The sequence below is a fragment of the Eptatretus burgeri genome, chromosome 7, assembly GCF_056783735.1.
Source record: "Eptatretus burgeri isolate ZD-2024b chromosome 7, Ebu_testis_v1, whole genome shotgun sequence".
In the NCBI taxonomy this organism is placed as follows: Eukaryota; Metazoa; Chordata; class Myxini; order Myxiniformes; family Myxinidae; genus Eptatretus; species Eptatretus burgeri.
The window spans coordinates 12,688,702-12,710,232 of record NC_140967.1 but is presented as its reverse complement, the minus strand read 5'-3'; the positions used below and the strand labels follow the sequence as shown (position 1 = coordinate 12,710,232).

The following is a 21,531-nucleotide window of genomic DNA, read 5'->3' as shown; positions in this document are numbered from 1 at the left end:
AGGTTGTTGAGACTTCCGATGAGATCGCCATGTTGATTGCAAAGAGCAAAAAGAGCCATAACATCGGAGAGACTCTCATAAAACCAAGTGTACTGCATGCAGCAGAGCTCGTTCAGGGGAAGGATCATGCAAACAAGCTTTCCCAAATCTCTCTATCAAATGATACCATCAAGGGAAGGATCGATGAAATGTCTCAAGACATCAAAGATCAAGTTCTCGATCAAGTAAGAGTTTCTCCTGTATTTGCCATCCAGCTGGATGAAATGACTGATGTTGCTCATTGTTCTCAGTTACTGATGTATGCTCCTTTCGTGTCAGGCAATAGTGTAAAAGAGGAAATGCTCTTCTGCCATCCCATGGAAAGTTATACAACAGCAACAGATATTTTTCAAGTGGTATCAAACTTCTTCCAGGAAAATCAACTTTCATGGGACTCGTTGGTTGGGGTGTGTACTGATGGAGCTCCGGCCATGCTTGGTTTGTAATCTGGTTTCATAACAAGAGTGAAACAAAAAGGTCCATCTGCTCTCGGTACGTACTGCATCCTTCATTGTGAAGCCTTAGCATCCAGAACTCTACCTGCTGAAATGAGGGATGTAATGAACCTGGCTATCAAGGTTGTCAACTTCATCAAAGCTGGAGCCTTAAACAGTAATCTCTTCAAACAGCTGTGTGTGGATATGGATTCTGAACATCAAGCCTTGCTTTTCCACACAAACGTACGATGGCTTTCGAAGGGAAACGTGCTTGGACGGCTTTATGAACTACGACAAGAAGTAACAACATTTCTAGATTCGCAGCAGAAAGCAGATCTCCATGACAAGTTCCAGTCTGAAGGATTTTTGCTATCTCGAGCTTACCTGGTGGACATATTTGAAGTGCTGAATTCCATCAACCTCAAACTCCAAGGGAAAAACATCAACATACTCATGCACCATGACGTCATTCGAGCCTTCATGGCCAAACTCGACCTCTGGAAATGTCGAATTCAGGATGGAAATACAGAAAGTTTTGCTAACTTGGATTCTGCTCTCATTCACAGTTTCTTGATTCTGAGTTAAAGAAACAAATAATTACTCAACTGACTGAATTGAAAGCAAAATTCGTCAGATACTTTCCGGATATAGATGAGAAGCGCGAAGCCTTTAAATTCATTAGAAACCCATTTCAATGTGAAGTCGCTGATATTTCAGACGAAGTGCAAGAGGAGTTTCTTGAGTTAAAGTTCAACTCCTTGGCTGAAGAGGACTTCAAAAAAACTGGATCTTGAGACGTTCTGGGTCAGATACCTTGCTGTTTACCCTTTGATCCCACATCAAGCTCTTCGGATTCTGACAATGTTTGGATCAACGTATCTTTGTGAATCTGCATTTTCCACGTTCGTTGCTGTCAAGACCAAGTACAGAAACAAGCCGAACATTGAAGGGGACTTGTGTTGTGCTCTGTCTGGCATTCGACCACGCATTCAAGATCTGGTAGCGAAGAAGCAATGTCACGTATCTCATTAAATGTGCTGTGTGTATAAGTGTTGCTTATTCAGAATTCTTTGTTCAATAAAAATACTAAAAACACACATTTTTGTCAGTTTTTCCTTTTAATTCAGGAGGGATTTTGAATCATTTGGTTGAAAAGGGGGGGGGGTGGAGGCAAGGACCAACTACGAAAGGGGGCGAGGTGGTAAAAAGGTTAAGAACCACTACTATAGAAGACCCAACAACCCATTTACCCATTAAGTGGGAAAGTCATTCAGACCTGCAGAAACGTCTGGAAGTTCACAGTCGGTTCTTTCTCCTGGCTCACAGGGTTGATGGCCTTCTGGTAAGAGCCTGACCTGCCCAAACTGGAACCACTGCTGTGTCTCCATGAGTGTGAAACCTTCGGCAAAAAAGACCACATTCGACAGCAGGAGCTGGATCAAAGCCAATGGGCAGTTTACATAGCTTTGATGCAATCAGAAAGGACAAAATTATCATCGTCACTTCAAGTTACCACATCAATCAGTTTAACTACAATGAGATTTTTCTCCTAATGGAATAATTATCCATAATCCTGGATGTTTATGAAATCATACCTTCCTTTCCTTTTCCACAATCTTCAACTCAATTTCTTTATCTTTCTCCGCACTCTCAACTTCATGCCCTGAGGCTTCCTTCTCAAACGTCTCCGTGTCCTCCTCGAAAGTGGCACCAAAAAACACAACAGCTCCTCCCAAAGAGTCGGTGTCATTGTCACAAACAAACGGTGGCTTTTGTTCATTCTCAATCCATTCCTGGTAGACTTTCAGCACACTCCGCATCACAATAATCTCAGAAATGGGCAGCAGCATGGCCTACAGCAAAGGAGGTGACACCTCAGTCCACAAACCAAAATTGGCCACGTAATGGTGCATATCCGAACAAAACAAGAAAACTTTTTACACACAAGTAAAATAAGCAATAGTTTATATTAAAGTTGATAAATTTGAGTTTATGAATGTGCTGAACACATTATAAAGTTTAAAACCTTTTCCACAAACACCGAGGTTCAGCCACTTTAACTCTCTTTTTGTACCTCAGTTGCATCCTCCACCCACCAAATGCTCAGCGCAAAGATTCGGGGTCTTATCCACACTTTCAATACCATTTACTGTACATACGAGATGAGCGGATTTGAGCTGTCATTTCCAAAAAAAAAACTCCTGCAAAAAGCCGACCTCAAAGGAATTGATGTTTTGGTGAAGATCTAAATCGAGATACGAGAATATATTTTTTTATTTTTTCATTCATTCTTCACCATTAAGAGAAGGTGCCAAAAACAATATATGGGAGACACCTTCATAACACATGTTCTCATAATGTGTTTTCGTTACAGCATGGAATTAATTCAACAACAACAACTACATTACGTCATTCTGAGTGAATCCTTCAATCACAACAGACGCATTGGCTGCGCTACGACATTCTGAGCGAGCTGTTCGTGCTCCATCATTCTGAGCGAGTCGTTCATGCTCCGTCATTCTGAGTGAGTCGTTCGTGCTCCATCATTCTGAGTGAGTCGTTCGTGCTCCATCATTCTGAGCGAGTCGTTCATGCTCCATCATTCTGAGAGAGTTGTTCGTGCTCCATCATTCTGAGTGAGTCGTTTGTGCTCCGTCATTCTGAGCGAGTCGTTTGTGCTCCGTCATTCTGAGAGAGTCATTCGTGCTCCATCATTCTGAGCGAGTTGTTCATGCTCCGTCATTCTGAGCGACTTGTTCGTGCTCCATCATTCTGAGAGAGTTGTTCGTGCTCCATCATTCTGAGAGAGTTGTTCGTGCTCCGTCATTCTGAGCGAGTTGTCCGTGCTCCGTCATTCTGAGCGAGTCGTTTGTGCTCCGTCATTCTGAGCGAGTCATTCGTGCTCCATCATTCTGAGCGAGTTGTTCGTGCTCCATCATTCTGAGCGAGTCGTTCGTGCTCCGTCATTCTGAGTGATTCATTCGTGCTCCATCATTCTGTGCGACTTGTTCATTCACAACGGCAGAAACTTAGGCTGCAAACTGTGTAGCAAGTGGCATTGGAGATAATTATCAAGTGAAGAAGAAGTCAAGAAAGTCTCATTCATTGGAGGTGAAATTAAAAGTTTTAACTCGGTTTGATAGAGGTGAGCGCAGTATTGATATTCAAAGAGAGATGGGACTTAATGATTCTCCAGTGAGACCCATTCGTGAAAATCGTGATAAAATATGGAAGAACGTTCAGCCAACAACGAATCTCAGTGTTACCAGAACTGCAAGATCTCGGCCTGATATTGAGAAAATGGAGAAGATGCTGACCACGTGGATGGAGCATCAGAAACAACAGAACATGCCCTTGCCTGGAATGGTCATTGAAGAGAAGATGAGGAGTTTGTATGGTGATTGAAACAAAGATACCAGTGATCCAGTGCCTTTTGCTGCCAGTCATGTGTGGTTTGAGCACTTCAAGAGTGACATGCATTCCACAATCTAAAGTTGACTCAGGAAGTTGCTGCTGCAGATCATGTTGCTGCTGAACAATTTCCAGCCGTCTTCAAATCAGTGATTGTGGATGGAGGTTACACACCAAGCAAGGTGTTTAACCTCGATGAAACTGGACTTTTTTGGAAACACATGCACAGCCACACTTTGATCTCCATCAACTTTGGCCTGAGGCAGTGATTGAGTTCAGAGGTTTCACAGAGGCTGAAGTTAGCGAAGCAAGGCGACAGATTGTGAACATTGTCCTGCAAGTGGTATTTGAGGAGGTCGATGAAGATGATGTTGAGGAGTTGCTTCTCTCACACAGGGAGGAGCTCGGCAATGAAGATCTTCTAGCTCTGGAGGAGCATTACATCAGAGAGGAATCAGAATCAAGTCCTGAGGATGTTGTGCCTGTTAAAACCCTCATGGCGAAGGTCATGGCTTAAGGTTTCAAACTGGTCGATGAAGCCATGGTCATCTTTGATAAACACAATCCCGACTGCACGAGAGGTTCCAAGGTATGGAGGGAGATGGATAATGTCCTGATATGGTACAAGGAGGTCTACAAACAGAAAATGAAGGCATCCACTCAAGTCTTCATGATGAAATTATTTTGAAAAATCCCAAGCGAATCAGCCTCCATTTCATCTTCTGAGCTTTCAACCTCAACTGGACAGGCTGCCACACCTGAATAAGCCTGCCACAAGCAATGTGTGCTGTATCCAACCCCAATCATGATAACTCTTATGAAAAAGTAATTAATTTGAATGTTTTTATTTGTTATATGTTAAATTTATGCATTGTTTGCTGCTTTTTTTTTTAAACTTTTTACGAAGGTCTTCAACTTTCAAAGGTTGAAATCTTCCCAATTTGGAACATAACCCCCATTTTTACATGTTAAATATTGCCGCTATAACACGTTTTTGGACAACATGGCATTTCGTGGAAATGCATCCCCTGCGTTATCCGAGGGTCACCTGTATACCATGATATCTCGTAAAGTTTTGGGCACGTCATGAGAAAACTCGGTGGATGAGTTGGTTAGACAACAAGAACAAGCCGATTAGATTTTAGTTAAGGCCCGGATGTAGATCCAACCTATCAGTGGGATACAAAACGTAAACTGTTCAGCCTGGCAGAGGTGTATGCTCTACCGAGTGCTGTTCTTATAATGGAAATGCATATTCCTTCGTGTATTGCTTTGCAACAGTGAGACACATTTGGCACACGCAAAATATGTTCGGCCTGCCATCATTTCAAACGATGGGAAAGAAGATCAAAACACACAAGGACAAAAAGGATGACGACAATGATCATGCTCACTATCATAATGACCGAGTGCTGACAACTATATGAAGGGCATACCTGGCGAAAAACTTCACAAACGAAGTCCATATTTTCCTGGCTGGAGCAAAGCACTCTGCGGACCAGAGCTGTTTGACAAGCAACCTCCTCGCTGCCCAGACCGTTTCCAAAACTCAAGATGCTGGGGATGCACTCGGTCATCAATGCGCTGCCACTTCCTGAATGGCTCAGCTCACCATTCGACAGAACACCATCAGACTCCACTTTCTCGCGTCCCTCACCACTGCGGCCTGAAAAGCCTGCTGCTACTCTCTGCAGTTGCAAGTGAAAAGTTAAAGGGAGATCAAACAAGTGTGTAGGTACCCAAAACAACACAAAAATATAAAGCATATTATTGTAAAGACAGGTCGAACGAGTCTTGGTCTGACAAGTCAAGGTCGAAGCCCGACAAGTTGAGATTGAGGCCCGCCAAGTCTACATCCCCATGTCTGTAATACTTGGTGTGAACCATTTGTTTTCAATTTTTATCCCCATGCCTTTTGAAAAAAAAAAAGAGGAATTTTTATAATTGGCTCCGTCTGTCCATCCGTCCATCCGTCATGCTATATACTTCTAAACAGCTGTGCAGAAATTCACCAAACTTGGTAGTTTTGATTACCACATGGGAAGAAGGTGGAAGAGCAGTATTATGTTTGGTTGTGCCTCCTGGGGCGGTCAAAAGGTCAAATACCAAGAAATGCAAATACGGGCACATTTTTAATGAAACTTTGTATCACAGTGGGTCACGGGTTCAAAACGGAAAAAAAAAGAATTAACTCAAAATTCGATATTGATAGAATATTGATATTGATTCGATATTGGTGGAACTTTTGGCCATCTTTCAACTTTGCTTTAAGTGTGTAGGCATTGGAGGGGGGGGGGAGGGGGATTTGTGATGGCGTGCCATCGACTTCACTCGAGTAAATTCTGTTTTGCTTCATTGATTGCAGTGATCTACACTATTTTTGAGAAGTGGCCGCTTTTGCTGACGAGGCATCCGTGTGAGAGCCGCCACACTGCCTGCAGGACTCCGTAATGGCTGCTATTTGGCCCCGCCCCCATGTACTCTTCTTCGTTGTGGTTAACCGTGCTGCAAGCATCATCGTTTGTCAACTGCAACCGTATCCTGATGAAGTTATGTTACTTCTGTGCTTTGCATTGGAACACTCATTTGAAAACATTGGGTCAATTTGACAGCATTTATGGCAGATTACGATGGGGCGTTTTCACATTTGTGTAGTATCGGCCGCACGTCAGGGGCCGCCAGTGGCTCGTGAGCCATGCAATGAGCAACAGTGATGTGGTGTGTTCTGCATTCCTTTTAAAGCCTGATGGTGTAGTTTTCCTTCGAAGGCAACAACCCATTTTCCCCAAACAACAATTGAGAAATCACGTTGAATATTGTGAGAAATTCGGTGAATCGAACGTTTTGGGCACTACCCTTTGTAGGAGGAAAATAATGGTGTGAAGTGTGGATTGAGGGAGGATTATAAAAGGAGGGAGAGATGCCAAACACAAACATCAGAGGTCAATGGGAGGGATGAGACCTCGTGGGTCAAATCGTTTGCACCATGGAAATAAAATAGGAACAAGGGAAATAAATAGTAATGAAACAAAGAAAATTAATAATGTATTACAGATGAATACAGAAACTGGAGAAAAGGGCTGGAAGTTGTTAAAAAAAAAAAAAAAAAAATGCAGAACAAATAAACAAAACAGTTGGGATGAAAAAATTAAATTAATTGATTTCTGTTTACACCATTGTTTTTTATTTCCTTTTTTGAGCAACAAAGTCAAGGCTTGTGGAAGTGGCTAGAACAAAGAATGGATCAAGAGGCAATAGAACAAAAGAACATGTAGAAAAAGAGGGTGGAACACCAACAGCAGGGATGAGGGACAAAGTAGAGGGAGACTTGGACAACTAAGGGGAGAAACGAGGGGTAGGGGGAGACTCATGGGGTGAAACTTTGTATGTGCTGGAGGTGAACAACAGGCTTCAAGACCTTATGGGAAGAATGAAATTGAAGAGAATGTGGAAGTTGGTTCCACAGGTGGGAAAAAGAGGAACGAGTGGGGGGTGAGCAGTGGTCCTGGATTTAGGTCGTTTCACCAGGAGGGGGTTGATGGTTGACCATGTGTGCGCTGCAGAAAGCTGCGGAGAGGGGGTGGGGCAAAGCACGGAAACAGCAGAGGGTCCAAGACTACAAAAAAGGAGGCAGTAGAAGACAGAGTGACCTATCGGCAATGGCAAAGTGATATGTGAGTGAGGGTGAGCAGTGATTCTGGATTTTGGGAGTTTTACCGGAATGGGAAAGGGATGACCGCATATGCCCCGCAAAAACCTGAGGGGGTCAAAGCATGGAAAGATGCAGAACAGAACTTAGAGAGACCACTGACAAGTCTGCAATGGGAAAGTGATAGGCCCATAGACTCGCTTCATCGCAGGAGGTTCCGATTATCTTGAAGACATTGGCTTCCATGGCATCAAGCTGAGCAAGGTGTGAGGCAGGGGTGCCAGCCCAGAGGGGAGAGCAGTACTTCATCAATCTGTGGATGAAGGCCTGGCAGGTGGATAGGAGCTCAGGTGTGCCAGGGAAGGACTTTGCACAATGGAGGATGCCCAGTCGGCATCTGACTTTGGAGGTCAACTTTGAAATGTGGCTAGCCCAAGAGAGATAGATGATGGTTGAGAGCAAGACCCAATAGTTTGAGTGAATAAACTTCTTTGAGAGGGTTGTTGAGAAAAGAGATGGGAGGGTTTGTGGTACAGTCCTTTTGGAGAGAGAGAGACAGAGACAGAGAGACAGAGACAGAGACAGAGAGACAGAGACAGAGACAGAGACAGAGACAGAGACAGAGACAGAGACAGAGACAGAGACAGAGACAGAGAGAAGAGAGAGAGAGAAGAGAGAGAGAAGAGAGAGAGAGAGAGAGAGAGAGAGAGAGAGAGAGAGAGAGAGATTTGTCAGTGTTAAAATACATATTCCAAGTGTTTGATCAGTTTGTGATTTCGTCAAGGTCTGAATAGAGGGAAGAGGCTGCTACCTGTCTGTCTGTCCGTCTGTCAGAAGGATGAGAGATGTTACAGTCGAGGGTGGAGTCATCAGGAAACGGATAAAGGAGATTTTCCAGAGTCAGAGAGATCATTTATGAAGATTGGGAATAAGATGGGGGCCTCGGGCACTGGCTTGGGGGCACTCCTGTATTAACAGGGAGAGGGGAAGAAAGAATTCCGTTGGGAGCCACACGATGGCTCGGAGATTCGAGGAAATCAGGAACCCAAGAGTGGAGTTTGCCTTGGATTCCGTAAGCAGACAGTTTGTAGAGTAAGGCAGGATGCCAGACTGTATCGAAAGCTCGAGATATATCCAGAGAGACGGTCCCGATCTCATGTCTGATATTAAGGGCCTCCATACATTGTTGGGAGAGTAGAAGCAGCATGTCCAAGGTGGAGTGACCGGGTCTGAATCCGAATTGATGATCTGAGATGAGGCCGTTGGAGAAGAGGAAGGATCCCTCAACTTCACTCTTTCACTCAAACGAACGGTAATACCCCAAATGTGAGCTTCACGTTGTTTCTCAGGGTAGTAAACTTGTGCTTGGGAAAATTGATTTTTGTTTTCTCAACCAATGGAGTTAATCATTAGTTTCACTCGAGACTAGTATTCCTAACCTTCCACTCTCTCTCTCTCTCTCTCCCTCTTGCAGAAAAAAATCTTGCACAACATTGTCAAGTAATCCCACACAACCTCCATCAAAATTTCTATCATAAGGGAGCCGACACGGAAAAGAGAGATTGTGATCAATGTGATGGATATTTAGTGACATATACTTAGAGTGCAGGGAATCTGAAGGTTAGCAAAATACTATTGCAGGTGAAGAACCTGCAAAGGTGAAGACGCAGTATTTGCTTTGCTACATGCATGAATAAACAAAAATTGACACACCTGAATCATCCGAGGCACGGATTCGGCGTCGATGCCAGCAGAACCGAGGTTGGCAGATGCTGGCGGTAGCAAAGTCTCGAGCCAAAATGTGACAAGCCACTTAATGAAGAGGGTGCGTGCTTTTAAGAAGGAATCACAAACACCAAACACTGCTTCACCTGTCACGTGGTCCTGTCCTGTTTGCACGTAGCATGGTTTTGAACGTGGTGTTGGTATGGCTGAAGGTGAGAAGAGGTTTGGGGTGGGGGGTGCGAGAGGTGGGTAAGATGGGGGTTTGGAGGGGATAGGGGGTGCGTGTGTGGGAAGCGAGGTGGTGGAAGTGAGAGGAAGTTGGGATGAGAGGGGGTGGGGTGGGTGAGGGGTTGGAGGAGGATTTGAAGCATGACAGCAATGTGGACGGTAAACCACACTAATCTGTACATTGACAAATCCACCTTTGCATCATTCTTCTCATGCCATGTCACACAATATGATGATAGCACCAGTGTCCTGTTGAGCATGTCGGATTAGATCAAGTGTTTTATGAAACAGGACAAGGTGGCCATACGTGGCATTTAAATGGAGCTAGTAAGGGCACGGATTTAAAATTTGTTCCAAGATGTCGGTGATAACTCACATACTCTTCAGCAAAATACAACTGTGGGATCTTTAACGACGACAAACTAATATGCTAGCATACGAGACATCCGGGTTAGCATCCACCCGAGGAGAAGCACACTCGATGCCCTCGCACTGTCTATGAAACATTAATCCGACAGTTTACATTTCAGTCAAGAATGAAACCGAACTTGATAGCTCAAAGGTGCATGTGCCAGCTTTGCACGACATACACATATACACTCAAGGTGTCTCATAAAAAGTTCACCGTTGAACGTGTTGATAATATTTTTGTTTGTTTTTAGTTATACGAGTATGAGATTGGCATCAATATGGAGAGAAACTCAGTTTTATGATCATAGTTTTACAACAGGTGTTCAATCTGTTGCCCCCTTAATTGGATACATCTATAAGTTCCCAGTCCAAAGTTTGCTTCGTGACCCAATTGGGTTTTTGTGAAACATTTAGAACGAGAGAGTTCATAGAACATGTTACCCCATGCAGTGTTCGAGTAAATACTTCATTTTAAATAAAATAATGATTTTAAAGATGGCTGGAAATAAAAATTCTCGAAGTTTAGCGCGATTGAAGCAGTCTTAAACACCACCTTATTTAACCTGTCCAGCCACTGCAAAACTGGAGGATCTTGGGAGCGGTTGCAAAGGGGATTTGTGTTATACTACACTGTTCAAGCACATAATGAGATTGAAATAAAATAAAGATGATAAAAGTCGAAAAAAACATTATTCCAGAATTGACAGTTGTTTACAGCCATTGACACAGTGTCTATTGCACGAGCCGAACACGTTACATTAGTTATTCATGCCTGTTGTATGTAATTTATGATGTCATTAAAAACAATAAGTTCTCTGTTTACAATAATAGGCAGAGTTAAATATATAAATATATATATATATATATATATATATATATATATATATATATATATATATATATATATATATATATATATATATATATATATATATATATATAGTCACCAAAATAGGTGACCCTTATTGTCAGTAATTCTGTCTGTTTGTTTGGATGTTTGTTCATTTGTCATCAGCATAATTGGAAGTAAACGTGGGCCGATTTTGACCCAACTCGGGTGGTAGGTACATCTTATGACCCAGTGCTTTGGAAATTGTGATGGTTGCTAGGGACGCTTTGGTTCCCTAGCAACAACCAAAAAACCTTCAAAATCGGTACCGTTCACGCAAAATCAATTCCGAAAGCCATTATCCCACAGAGGGTTATGGAATTTGGCAGGAATGATCTACAGGTGATGCTCTACAAATATATTCCGGTTTTTGTGATATATGGAATACTTTACCCACAACGCCCCCTGCAATTAGGGTATGTGCGAAAATTGGCGAAAATTGAAGGCCTCCTAGCGACCAGGTGAGTGCATCGATACGAATGAATCTTTGCAGGTTCATGGTACTCAATGAGTGCTACAACTTTGCCTCAGGACATATTGACCGATTTCGCTTAGGCCATGGGTCAAAGGTCAATTAGTGCAAAAATCGATAATATGCGAGAGCTGGAGGTGTCTTTGCGCCAAATGCTACTCCTCCTAGGGTTATGGTCGGATGGTCATGAAAATTCACACTAATCATCTGGAATACATTGTGCATAAAGCATCAAGCCGGGTTTTCAATTTAGATCTTTGTTCACCCACAGCACCCCCTCGAACTTTGGGGATTTCCGATTTCAAACCGAATTTTCGGTACTTTTCATTCAAATGGATACCGAGTAGTTATCAGTAGATGGAACTGGATGAGATTTGATATGATAATAATAAGATTATAATCTTAAGGCGGTTCCCTATCCACTATTTGACATCCATTTTGTTCTATATCTTATAGTTTCCAAATGGCAACCATCTCAACTTGGGTGTCCGAGGGCCATTGAGCATTCCTGCTGAAACTTCAAAGTACACTCGCTCCAAGACGATTGAACCGGATCGAATGAAACTTTACATGCTTATAGACCGTAATGAGTACTACAACTTTGCTTGTTTGCATAATGACCTATCTCGATTAGTTCAGGGGTCAAAGGTCAATAAGTGCATTTTTAGGTCAAAATGTCCATTCAAGTCTGCCTAGCGGCAAATCGGCTCAACCGATACAAACAAATTTTTGCACGTGAATACTCCCCGATGAGTAGTACAAGTTTGCTCATTTGCATAATGATCTATCTCCGCTAGGTCAGCGGTCAAAGGTCAATAAGTGCATTTTTACATGATCATACAAACACCGTTTCTCGACACCTATGATTGTCGCAATACTAACAGTCCTGCTCGGCGACCCATCGCCGCCTACCGGCTTGTGTACATATACATATTATATATACATATATATATATATATATATATATATATATATATACATACATATCTTTCCTCTGAACACGAACCGTCGGGACAAATTCGGAGACAAAGTACAGGTTCGTTTTCCGATTCGTGTTGAAAACGTAACAATCAATTGAAATTATGTTGTTTGTCGATCATTAACTGACATTTGTGGACAAACGGAGAGACATGAACCAATTGCTTACTCGTACCGCTTTTCGCTTCGCATGCGTGGGGTAAAAACTCCTCAAACCACCTCTTTATAATCTTCAAAGTTTGAGGTCTGTTGCAGAACACTCAGGCTTTAACGTGACCCCACTAGGAAAAGTCCATGGAGATGCTGTGGACCCACTCAATGAATCCTCTTTGTGGGGATATCAGACATCCAGGAATTTTTGATATATGATGTCTTATTTTGATATTTGATAGCTACAACAATGATATCTGATGTTTCCCTCCTTTATTGTAAAAATCAAAAGTTATAAGCATTTTAAAATAGTTCAACTTTTTTAAGGGATGACCTGTTTGTATGTGGTCAATGCCCGAGAGGTTTCTCTCTTTTCCTTCGATGAAGGGTTCATGTTCGAAAAGTCAGCTTCTCCTCCATTCCCACAGCGAATTGCATAAGTCAGTCAACGTCCAGTTTATGTCATCCATTATTCGACTTGTCTGGCGACACAGATCGACTCGAGCCGTTACCGGCAAAACTAGTTATTCATTCTAATTAGTACGTACAACATAATACTTCCATATTTTGATGTTTACACCTCAACTGTGAAAAACAGGCCAGACCAAAGTAATGTAGCATGTGCTACAGATGCACAATGTGACAAGTGCTACGGAGCCCCTGTCAGCCATTGAATGAACACCAGGTGGGGTTGACGCAGCCTGTCATCCTTCTTAGGTCGGCGGAACGAGTACCAGTGTTCTTGTAATAGGGGCATTGGTATAACCACACCCTCAACCAATGATGCAGCCAGCGGCCACAGGCTGCACAGGAAGAAGGAGACTGTTGGCCGTCATTAATCGATTGTGAAAATGACAGTTTTAGAGGAGCTTGTATACCTCCACCACCGAAGGTGAAGGAGGTTATGTTTTCACCCCTTTCTGTCTGTTTGTTTGTCTGTTTGTCTGTTTGTGTGCAGGATATCTCAAAAAGTTGTCGACGGATCCGATTGAAATTTGGTGGGCAGGTTGGCTGTGTGCCACAGATGAACTGATTCGATTTTGGTGAAGATCCAGATCCGGATCCAACATGAACATCCGGATACGGATCCGGATACTCAAATTTTTGAGTGATTCTTCACCATTGGGAGATGGGGCCAAAAATGTTATGTGGCACGATATCTCAAAAAGTTGGAGATGAATTTGGAGGAAACTTGGTGGAGATGTTGGGTGTGTGACAAGGAAGAATTGATTCAATTTCGGTGAAGATCCGAATCCGAATCCGGATCCGATAATTTTTAAAGTGATGCTTCACAATTGAGAGATGGGGCTAAACTTGTATATAGCACGATATCTCAAAACGTTGTGGACAGATTCAGATGAAACTTGGTGGACAGGTTGCATGTGTGACCACAACAATTTGGTTCAATTTCGGTGAAGATCTGAATCCGTATCTGTATATGAGAGTTATTTAATTTTTAAAGTGATTCTTCACTATTGAGTGATCGGGCCAAAAACGATATAGAGCATGATATTTCAAAAGTGTGTTGGGCCCGATATGTTCTCCTGGATCAGGTATTACGTGGCAGAGGTATGAGCTCTACCAAGTGCCCTTCGAGTTAGGCATGGCCTCTGGCCCTTACATCCATGTTGTTATTAGTAATACTAGTGTGTGCCGGAACGTGCGTGCCCGTACTTGCGTGCCCGTACTTGCGTGGCTGTACGTGCAAAAAAAAAACAAAAAAAAACTTTCAAACAACCACACAGGCCATTCCTTCACTCTCGTAAACCATGACTGGATTGGGGCATTGCGTTTATCTATAAATGTGCGTATAATAAGAAATCGAGAAATTATTAGAATACAGTAAGTCATCACTATCCAGAAGTCCGTACGTTGTAACCCGTAATGGGGAATGCGCTCTAACTTGGCCATAACTTGGGAACCACTTGTCCGATTAATTTGAAACCTTTTGAAAGGCAAATAAATAGAGATTGCTGGAATTATAGATAGATAGAAGATAGATACTGTGGGTGCAAAATGCCAAGCAACGTGTCGTGTCATTGACAACTAAATGGCACCCTTTCCCCATCGGCTACGCCTACGCAGCAACGTGTCCTGTCATTGGTTTGGTAAATAAATGGCCAAAAACTTGGGAAGCACTTATCCAATTAATATCAAACCTTGAAAAGGCACATCCTCAGGTCCCCAGCAATATACCTGGCAAGTTTCAATTAGATCGGACCAGTGGTTGTCGAGAAACAGCGGTCACAGACACACACACACACACACACACACACACACACACACACACACACACACACACACACAGATTGCTGGAATTATAGATATAAGATATCAGCTCGTTTGGCATGGGATGACATTGTGATGATCCTACTTTATTGAACCAATGGCCGAGTTCTCTTGACATTTACATTTTGCGGTGGAATCGATATTTGAGCAAATCAATGCCATTTTATCGATGGAAGCTGATTTCGCATTCTCAAGAGAAACGCCCATTCGGTTAAGCTTAAGTGACGACAACAATCAAGAAATATCCATGAAAAGAAAGATTGAGGATGCCTAAATTAAAATATGTTTGGTCTCAAATTTCCTATTCGGTGAGAAGCGAATGATTCTTTGACCATTTTACAAAAAAAAAGATCATTGGCATAACAAAGAAGCTTGGTGCACCAAGTACAGGACAAGGACAATCGATGCAGCACCGCGTATCATAAATGCAAATATATAACGTATTCATCAATAAATAAGTACATCATTGAACTGAAAATTTTACATTCAATTTTTGGTTTTTTTGTTTTAATTAAGCTGAAAATTTGCAAAGGCCTGGCAGCTTATGAAATAATTAAACAAACAAACAAATACAACCAAAGTCAATCAGGCCTCATGGGATCCAAATTGTTCTCTGTGAGTATTACCCACAGCCAATGCGTCCAGGAACATACAACTGAGCCTTCCAATAAGTTGTATAATGATATGTGGCACTCCCAGCAGATGTAAAGCCAGAAAGGAAGTTTAAACTTTAATTCTTACTCTATTGGGGGAGTTGGTTGAAAGGGGGATAATCTCAGAAGTAACTATCATTGTGACCTTGTGCACAAACGAGCGTGCAGCATACCCGGATCAGGGTTGTAGAAACTTGTGAGTGCACAAAATGAAGGGAAGAGAGCAGGCAGGTAGTACTTTTTGAAGCAGCCAAAGAGAAACGAAAATCCCTTGTCCTGGTTCTCCTTTTTCCTCCACTCAAAGCCCATGGACTGGACCGCAGGTACAATGCAGAAATAAAACGAAACAAACATTACAAACCAGCAATCCTTCAAACTCAACAAACCGCCAAGTTCACAGCAGTCCTCACCGTTCCGACACGTCGGCAACACGGAGCAAAAATAGAGCCCAACAGAGAGAAATTCGCACGAAAGGCACTTTTAAAATGCATCGCGTTGGTGCCAACTGTGCGCGACAGAGGAGAGACATCTCCATACCACGATACGAGGAAAACGCCGGTGAAGCAAAATTCACACAATTTACGAACAGTCTACAGCTTCCCGGGATCGGACTCTGCGGCTTAATGGTTCGAGCAGCTTGTTCTGAGTCCGGGAGGTGAGTGGCTCGAACTCGACCCGAGTCATACCAAAGACCAAAAACAGTACGTGCTCCTTCCTTGCTCAATGCTCAGCATTTGAAGAGGGTAGAGCACCGACAAACAACCATAATTCATCAATTAGTTTGTTAAAAGGTAGTTTTAAAGCAATTCCCTCATCTTCAGCACTACGAGCTTCAGAGATGCGATGACAAGGGTAGAGCACAATCTGCCACGTTATTTGAGCTTCTGTAAATGTTTTGACAATTTTGCTGTGGCTACAAATAATGGCCATGGCAGATGCTGAGATAGTATTATATTATATGTATAAATACACACACACACACACACACACACACACACACACACACACTCACGGCATATGTGCACTCGGATGGGGTAGGGAAGAGAAACTGTGGAGTATAAGAAGGCAACACTGCAGCAACAAAGGGCAGTATATCCAGCTTGAACGTCGATTTCAAAACATTTCTGTTGACTCATAACGAGAAATTCAGCAGCCGATTAGATCAAGTTCTTCTTCGTGTAATTTCACATCCATCACCCATCTTGCGTCTGTCTCTCCGATCCATGTAGCCCGTTTTCCTCACTTTTAACCTTCAACGTGATTCAAAGATACACCTTAGTAATTGTACGTATCTTAGTTATTCCCCCCCCCCTCCCATCCTCCTCTGATACAAGAATGAAGGCTTGTGGAAGAGCAAGAGGAGTCCGGATGTTGGGATAACATGCTGACAGCAACACTTGATCTGCTGACCAAGTGGATGCAAGTGGTGCAAATAAATATACAATACAGATCGATAGTCAGGTCTATCAATTTACTTTTCATAACTTGACCTACTCAAGATTACAAGCTTATTCAGAAGAAACTGCATCACCAGCCATTACAATTAAATCGAGGACAACTTACCTGCCTGACCATGAGGTTGAGCAATATTTCCAGGAAGTAGCAGGTCAGGTCATCAGGTGCAAAGTCACTGGACTGGGGTTGCACCAATGGAGTCACTTCCTCAGCAATGACTGGACCTGCTTGCAGACATTGGTCATGAGTGTTTTAGACACAAGGCTAAAATCAACATGAAAATGCTCCTGTGTCCATCTTGTCCACACCCTCCATTCTTACCCGTATCGTTTGTTTGTCTGTCTGTCTGTCTGTCTATTTTGTCTCTCGGCGCTGCTATTGGTGTCCCCCCTCCCCCCTCTCTTTCTACTGTTCCTGAGCTTCAACTTTGTATACCAAAAAGGCTTTTTATTCATATACCATACAGCATGCCTTAATCTTCATGGTTAACTACATGGTAATCAGATGCCGATTTGATGCATAGATGAACCAACAAACCAAAATGTGCACCCTGGTTAAAATCAACACCACGAGGAAGCTTAGATCCACATCAAGACACTCAATGTTGTGAAGGGGGGGGGGGGGAAACAAAACAGTGAAGCACACACCTTCAGAGAGGGCTTTGCAGACAAGGTCTTCCAGAGTGCAAGGACCACCTGGTCCGATGGGTGGAGGGAAGCCCGGCACAAGGCAGGCAAAAATGAGTATCTCTTCCGAAGTGCAATTTTGCTGGAGAGCCTGCATCCAGAGCAGAAGCAGCCGCATGCCCTCCCGGCGAATCTGTTCATTGTAGATGGGAGAGACAGACAGAGACAGTGGTAGGAGCAAGATGGAGGCAATTGAAAAATTCAATTCAAGACAAGGAAATAAACAGGCACCCCGTTTCTACCCCTCACACCTGAAACTTGCACAACTCAATTATCATCACCTGGACATACAGTGCCCTCCATAAGTATTGGAACAGTGAGGTCAAATTTGTTATTATTGCGATTTACTCAAGAAATTTCGATCTGATATCAAAAGATGAAAACAAGTCAAGAGTACAGAAGGTCAGCTTTTATTTCTTTCTTGGTACTTCTATGCATACACGTTTTACCAATGTAGAACAACAGCATTAATTTTAAGTTGAGTCCCACAATTTTCGGTAAGTATAAGTCTCGGAACAGATTAACTAAGAGTAAATTAAAGTCACCAAACCAAACTTTTGATTGATGATTGATGTCACCAAACTCTTTGTATGTTGCTTTGGAAGGCTTTGCCAAGCGTATTGTGTTGCCATTTTTAGATGTTGTTTGTTTTGGAGGTTTGTCACTTTAGGGCCCTGTCACACCTTGACGTTTTAGCCAGCGTATGGCAAGGTATCAAAATGTATGCAAAATGCTGGCGTATGCTGAACTATTGATGTTTTTTTTTTCTTCCAGTTTTGGACGTATTCATGAGTTGGACGTATGCATAACGTATTAGTAACGTACACAGAACGTTTCGATAACTTATAGATAACTTATACCAACGAATGCTGAGCATGTTGTCGGCGTTCACAACCTATGCCCAACGATAGTCTAACGTATGTATAGCGCGGCACGCATCGCCGACGATGACATTACGTAGCTTATAAAAAGGCTGCCGCTCAACGATTCAAATCATAACCGCCGGAGAAATGGAAGTGTCAACATCGCAGTCACAACTTGGTGATCTTGCCAGCGTATGCCGACCTCTGAAAAATGCGTCTAAATGGCTGGCACACGTCGAATACGGTATGGGTAAGTTTGGTATACGTAAATAGAACGCTAAAGTACGCTATCATACGTCATATTAAATGGAGTACGTCTTGTAATTTTAAACGTGTTAAACATTTTACGATGTACTTGCCGTATGAAACACGTTCCACATGCGATGGGAATAAGTTTTACGCACGATATGCCAGCGTTCTCACACGTCGACAAAAGTTACTTGTAAGTTACTCATAAGTCGAAACACTCAAGGTAATGGTTAGCGTCAGTGTTCCAGACTCCATGGGTTTTTTTTTTCTTCGGTATGACGGTGATGTTGACACTTCGATTTCTAGTGCGGTTATGATTTAAATCGTTGAGCAGCAGCCTTTTAATTATATTATATTATAACCGTGCTACAAATTGAAGTGTCAACATCACCGTCATACCGAAGAAAAAAGAAAACCCATGGAGTCTGGAACACTGACGCTAACCTTTACCTCTAGTGTTTCGACTTATGAGTAACTTACAAGTAACGTGTGTGAACGATTGTGTAACGTACCTACAACTTATGGCCAGCGTTATGTGGAACGTGTGAGTCACACGCTGGCATACGTCAAAAAATTTCAAGCATGGAAAATTTGTCTAACAGCTCGGCGTACTACGACGTATGCCAGCATGCTCTTAATGTATACAAAACTTACCCATGACGTCTTCGACGTGTGCCAGCATTTTAGACAAATTTTTCATACGTCGGCATACGCTGGCTAAATCGTCAAGGTGTAACAGGGCCTTTAGTCTACTCTTCAGCAAGTGAAATGCATGTTCCATTGGATTTGAGTCAGGAGATTGACTTGGTCAGTCTAAAACCTTCGACTTTTTTTCAAATGATGAACTCCCTGGTTGCGTTGGCATTGTGTTTTGGGTCATTGTCTTCCTACATGGTGAAGCGGCGGCCATCGAGTTTGGAAGCATTTCTTTGTGCATAGGCAAACAAAATGTTTCTGTACACTTCCAAATTAATTCTGCCGCTGTCAGCTTTAGTTACATCATCAGTAAAAATGAGTCAGCCAGTTCGTTGGATTAAGTGGTCTCTGAATTGACCATTAGCCATGGTTCAGCACACCATATCATTCACAACGTGCTGGGGTTCCGCAAAGTGTCTGCAAGGTGGGTGCCAAGACAACTCACACCTGAAGTGAAAGAACTGCACTCTTGAACTTCCTGTCCCAGTCATACACCTGCTGCAGTGATAAACATGCGTCGCCGTGTTGCATTTTCATTCTGCGCTGGATTTCACTGTTATTCACACCCTCACTTCCCAAGAAACTGATGACAGAACGTTGCTCCTCCCTGGTGCATGCTTCTAAGGGAGCCGCCATATTGGATCTGCTCTACTGATGTCACACGCTCAATGTTGCCAGATCTAAAACAGGCAAAACATGACTCTTACCCATAAATAAAACATGTCATCTACAACTACACGCATTACGTTCTTGAATTTATATCTCCATTTTAAGGTTACTCATTGACTGCCCCTCGTAATTCTGCGGTCGAAGTCTTCTGCGAATGGTAGATTGTGATAATTTCACCCCTGCACTCTGAAGGTTGTTGATGACATCACTCACCGTTGTTTTAGGGTTTTTTCATCAACTGCAGTTCTTTTCCTTGGCCGACCTGGACGTTGTCTATTGCTCAATACACAAGATTTCGTTCTTTTTCAAGATATTCCAAATCGTTGTATTTGATATTCCCACGTTTTGCGTTATGGTCATAACTGAATTGTTCGGCTCTGTCAGCTTCCAAATTGCTTACTTTTCTTTCAGAGACAGTTCTCTGGTCTTCATGTTGGTTTGTGCCTACTGACCCCAAAGGCAGACTTCCAAAGCAAAGACAAAGGCAAAAACCAAGACTAGACATTCACAGCTCCTTTAAGTGTGAACATTCAATGCAAGAAGGAACACCTGAGCAACAAAAAACACCTGTCAATCATTTGTTCCAATGCTTATGCTTACCGAAAATGGTGGGGCTGAACATAAAAAGGGAGATTGTTCTGTAATTGTAAAACATGTGTGCAAAAAAATACCAAGAAATAAAATCTGACCTTCTGCACTCTTTACTTGTATTCATCTTTTGATATCAAATCCAAGTCGATGGGTCGATCGCAAACAAGGTTGGTGGTCTTTCTGTCTTCCACCTCCTCCTTGTTAGTCTTGGACTCTCTACTGTTTCTGTGCTTGATTTGATTCACCAGTTTGATCCACCAGCAGTCGAGTTTTACATCAGGGGTGTTACAATCCCTGTTGCTGACCCTCCAATCGACAGTGGTCCGCCTTCGTTTGTGGAAACACGGGCTGCGGTGAACCGGTTGAAATGGGGTAAAGCTCCAGGGATCTGTGGCATCCATGCTGAACTTCTCAAGGCTGGTGGAAATGCTGGACTCATGTCGTTGCATGCAGTTCTGTACTCTGGCTGGAACACAGGCATCATCCCAACTGACTGGAAGAGGGGCCTTGTTGTCCCTCTTTGGAAAGGGGAGGGTGATCACCAGGACTGCAATAACTACCGAGGGGTGACGCTGCTCTCAGTGCCGGCCAGGTCTTTGCTCAAATAATTATTGATCGGGTTTACCACCATCTGCTTGAGCATCAGTGCCCAGAGCAGTCAGGCTTTACATCTAAAGGTCAACGATTGACCGTATCCTTGCCCTTTGGGTTCTCATCAAACGCAGATGAGAGATTCGGCACGGGCTGCTTGCAGCCTCTGTTGATCTCTGTTACACGTTTAATTCAGTGAATCGTGATGCCCTCTGGACGATTCTTGGTCTTCGTGGGGTGCAACAAAAACTGAATAATCTGATGTCTGAACTATACTCTGGTACTGAGATTGCCGTTGGATGTGCTGCTACCATCTCTGACTTATTTATAGTTGTTACTGGAGTTTGTCAGGGGTGTGTAGTGGCCACCACACTTTTCAGCACTTGTACGGACCTGATTC

The 21,531-nt window shown here is 42.9% G+C and overlaps 1 protein-coding gene across 6 annotated transcripts in view; it reads right to left on the bottom strand.

Moving 5' to 3' along the window:
• The window catches only part of LOC147022689 (ral GTPase-activating protein subunit alpha-1-like), a 226,012-nt gene that overhangs the window by 145,505 nt on the left and 58,976 nt on the right, over positions 1–21,531 (bottom strand). For all 6 annotated transcript variants that reach the window (XM_085887470.1, XM_085887471.1, XM_085887468.1 and 3 more), the window contains 7 exons: positions 17,434–17,605; positions 16,895–17,010; positions 15,505–15,643; positions 9,250–9,467; positions 5,324–5,575; positions 2,072–2,329; positions 1,753–1,875 (listed from right to left, as the gene is read on the bottom strand). In XM_085887470.1, coding sequence (XP_085743596.1) covers positions 1,753–1,875; positions 2,072–2,329; positions 5,324–5,575; positions 9,250–9,467; positions 15,505–15,643; positions 16,895–17,010; positions 17,434–17,605 — 1,278 coding nt within the window. The remainder of the gene's footprint in view (positions 1–1,752; positions 1,876–2,071; positions 2,330–5,323; positions 5,576–9,249; positions 9,468–15,504; positions 15,644–16,894; positions 17,011–17,433; positions 17,606–21,531) is intronic.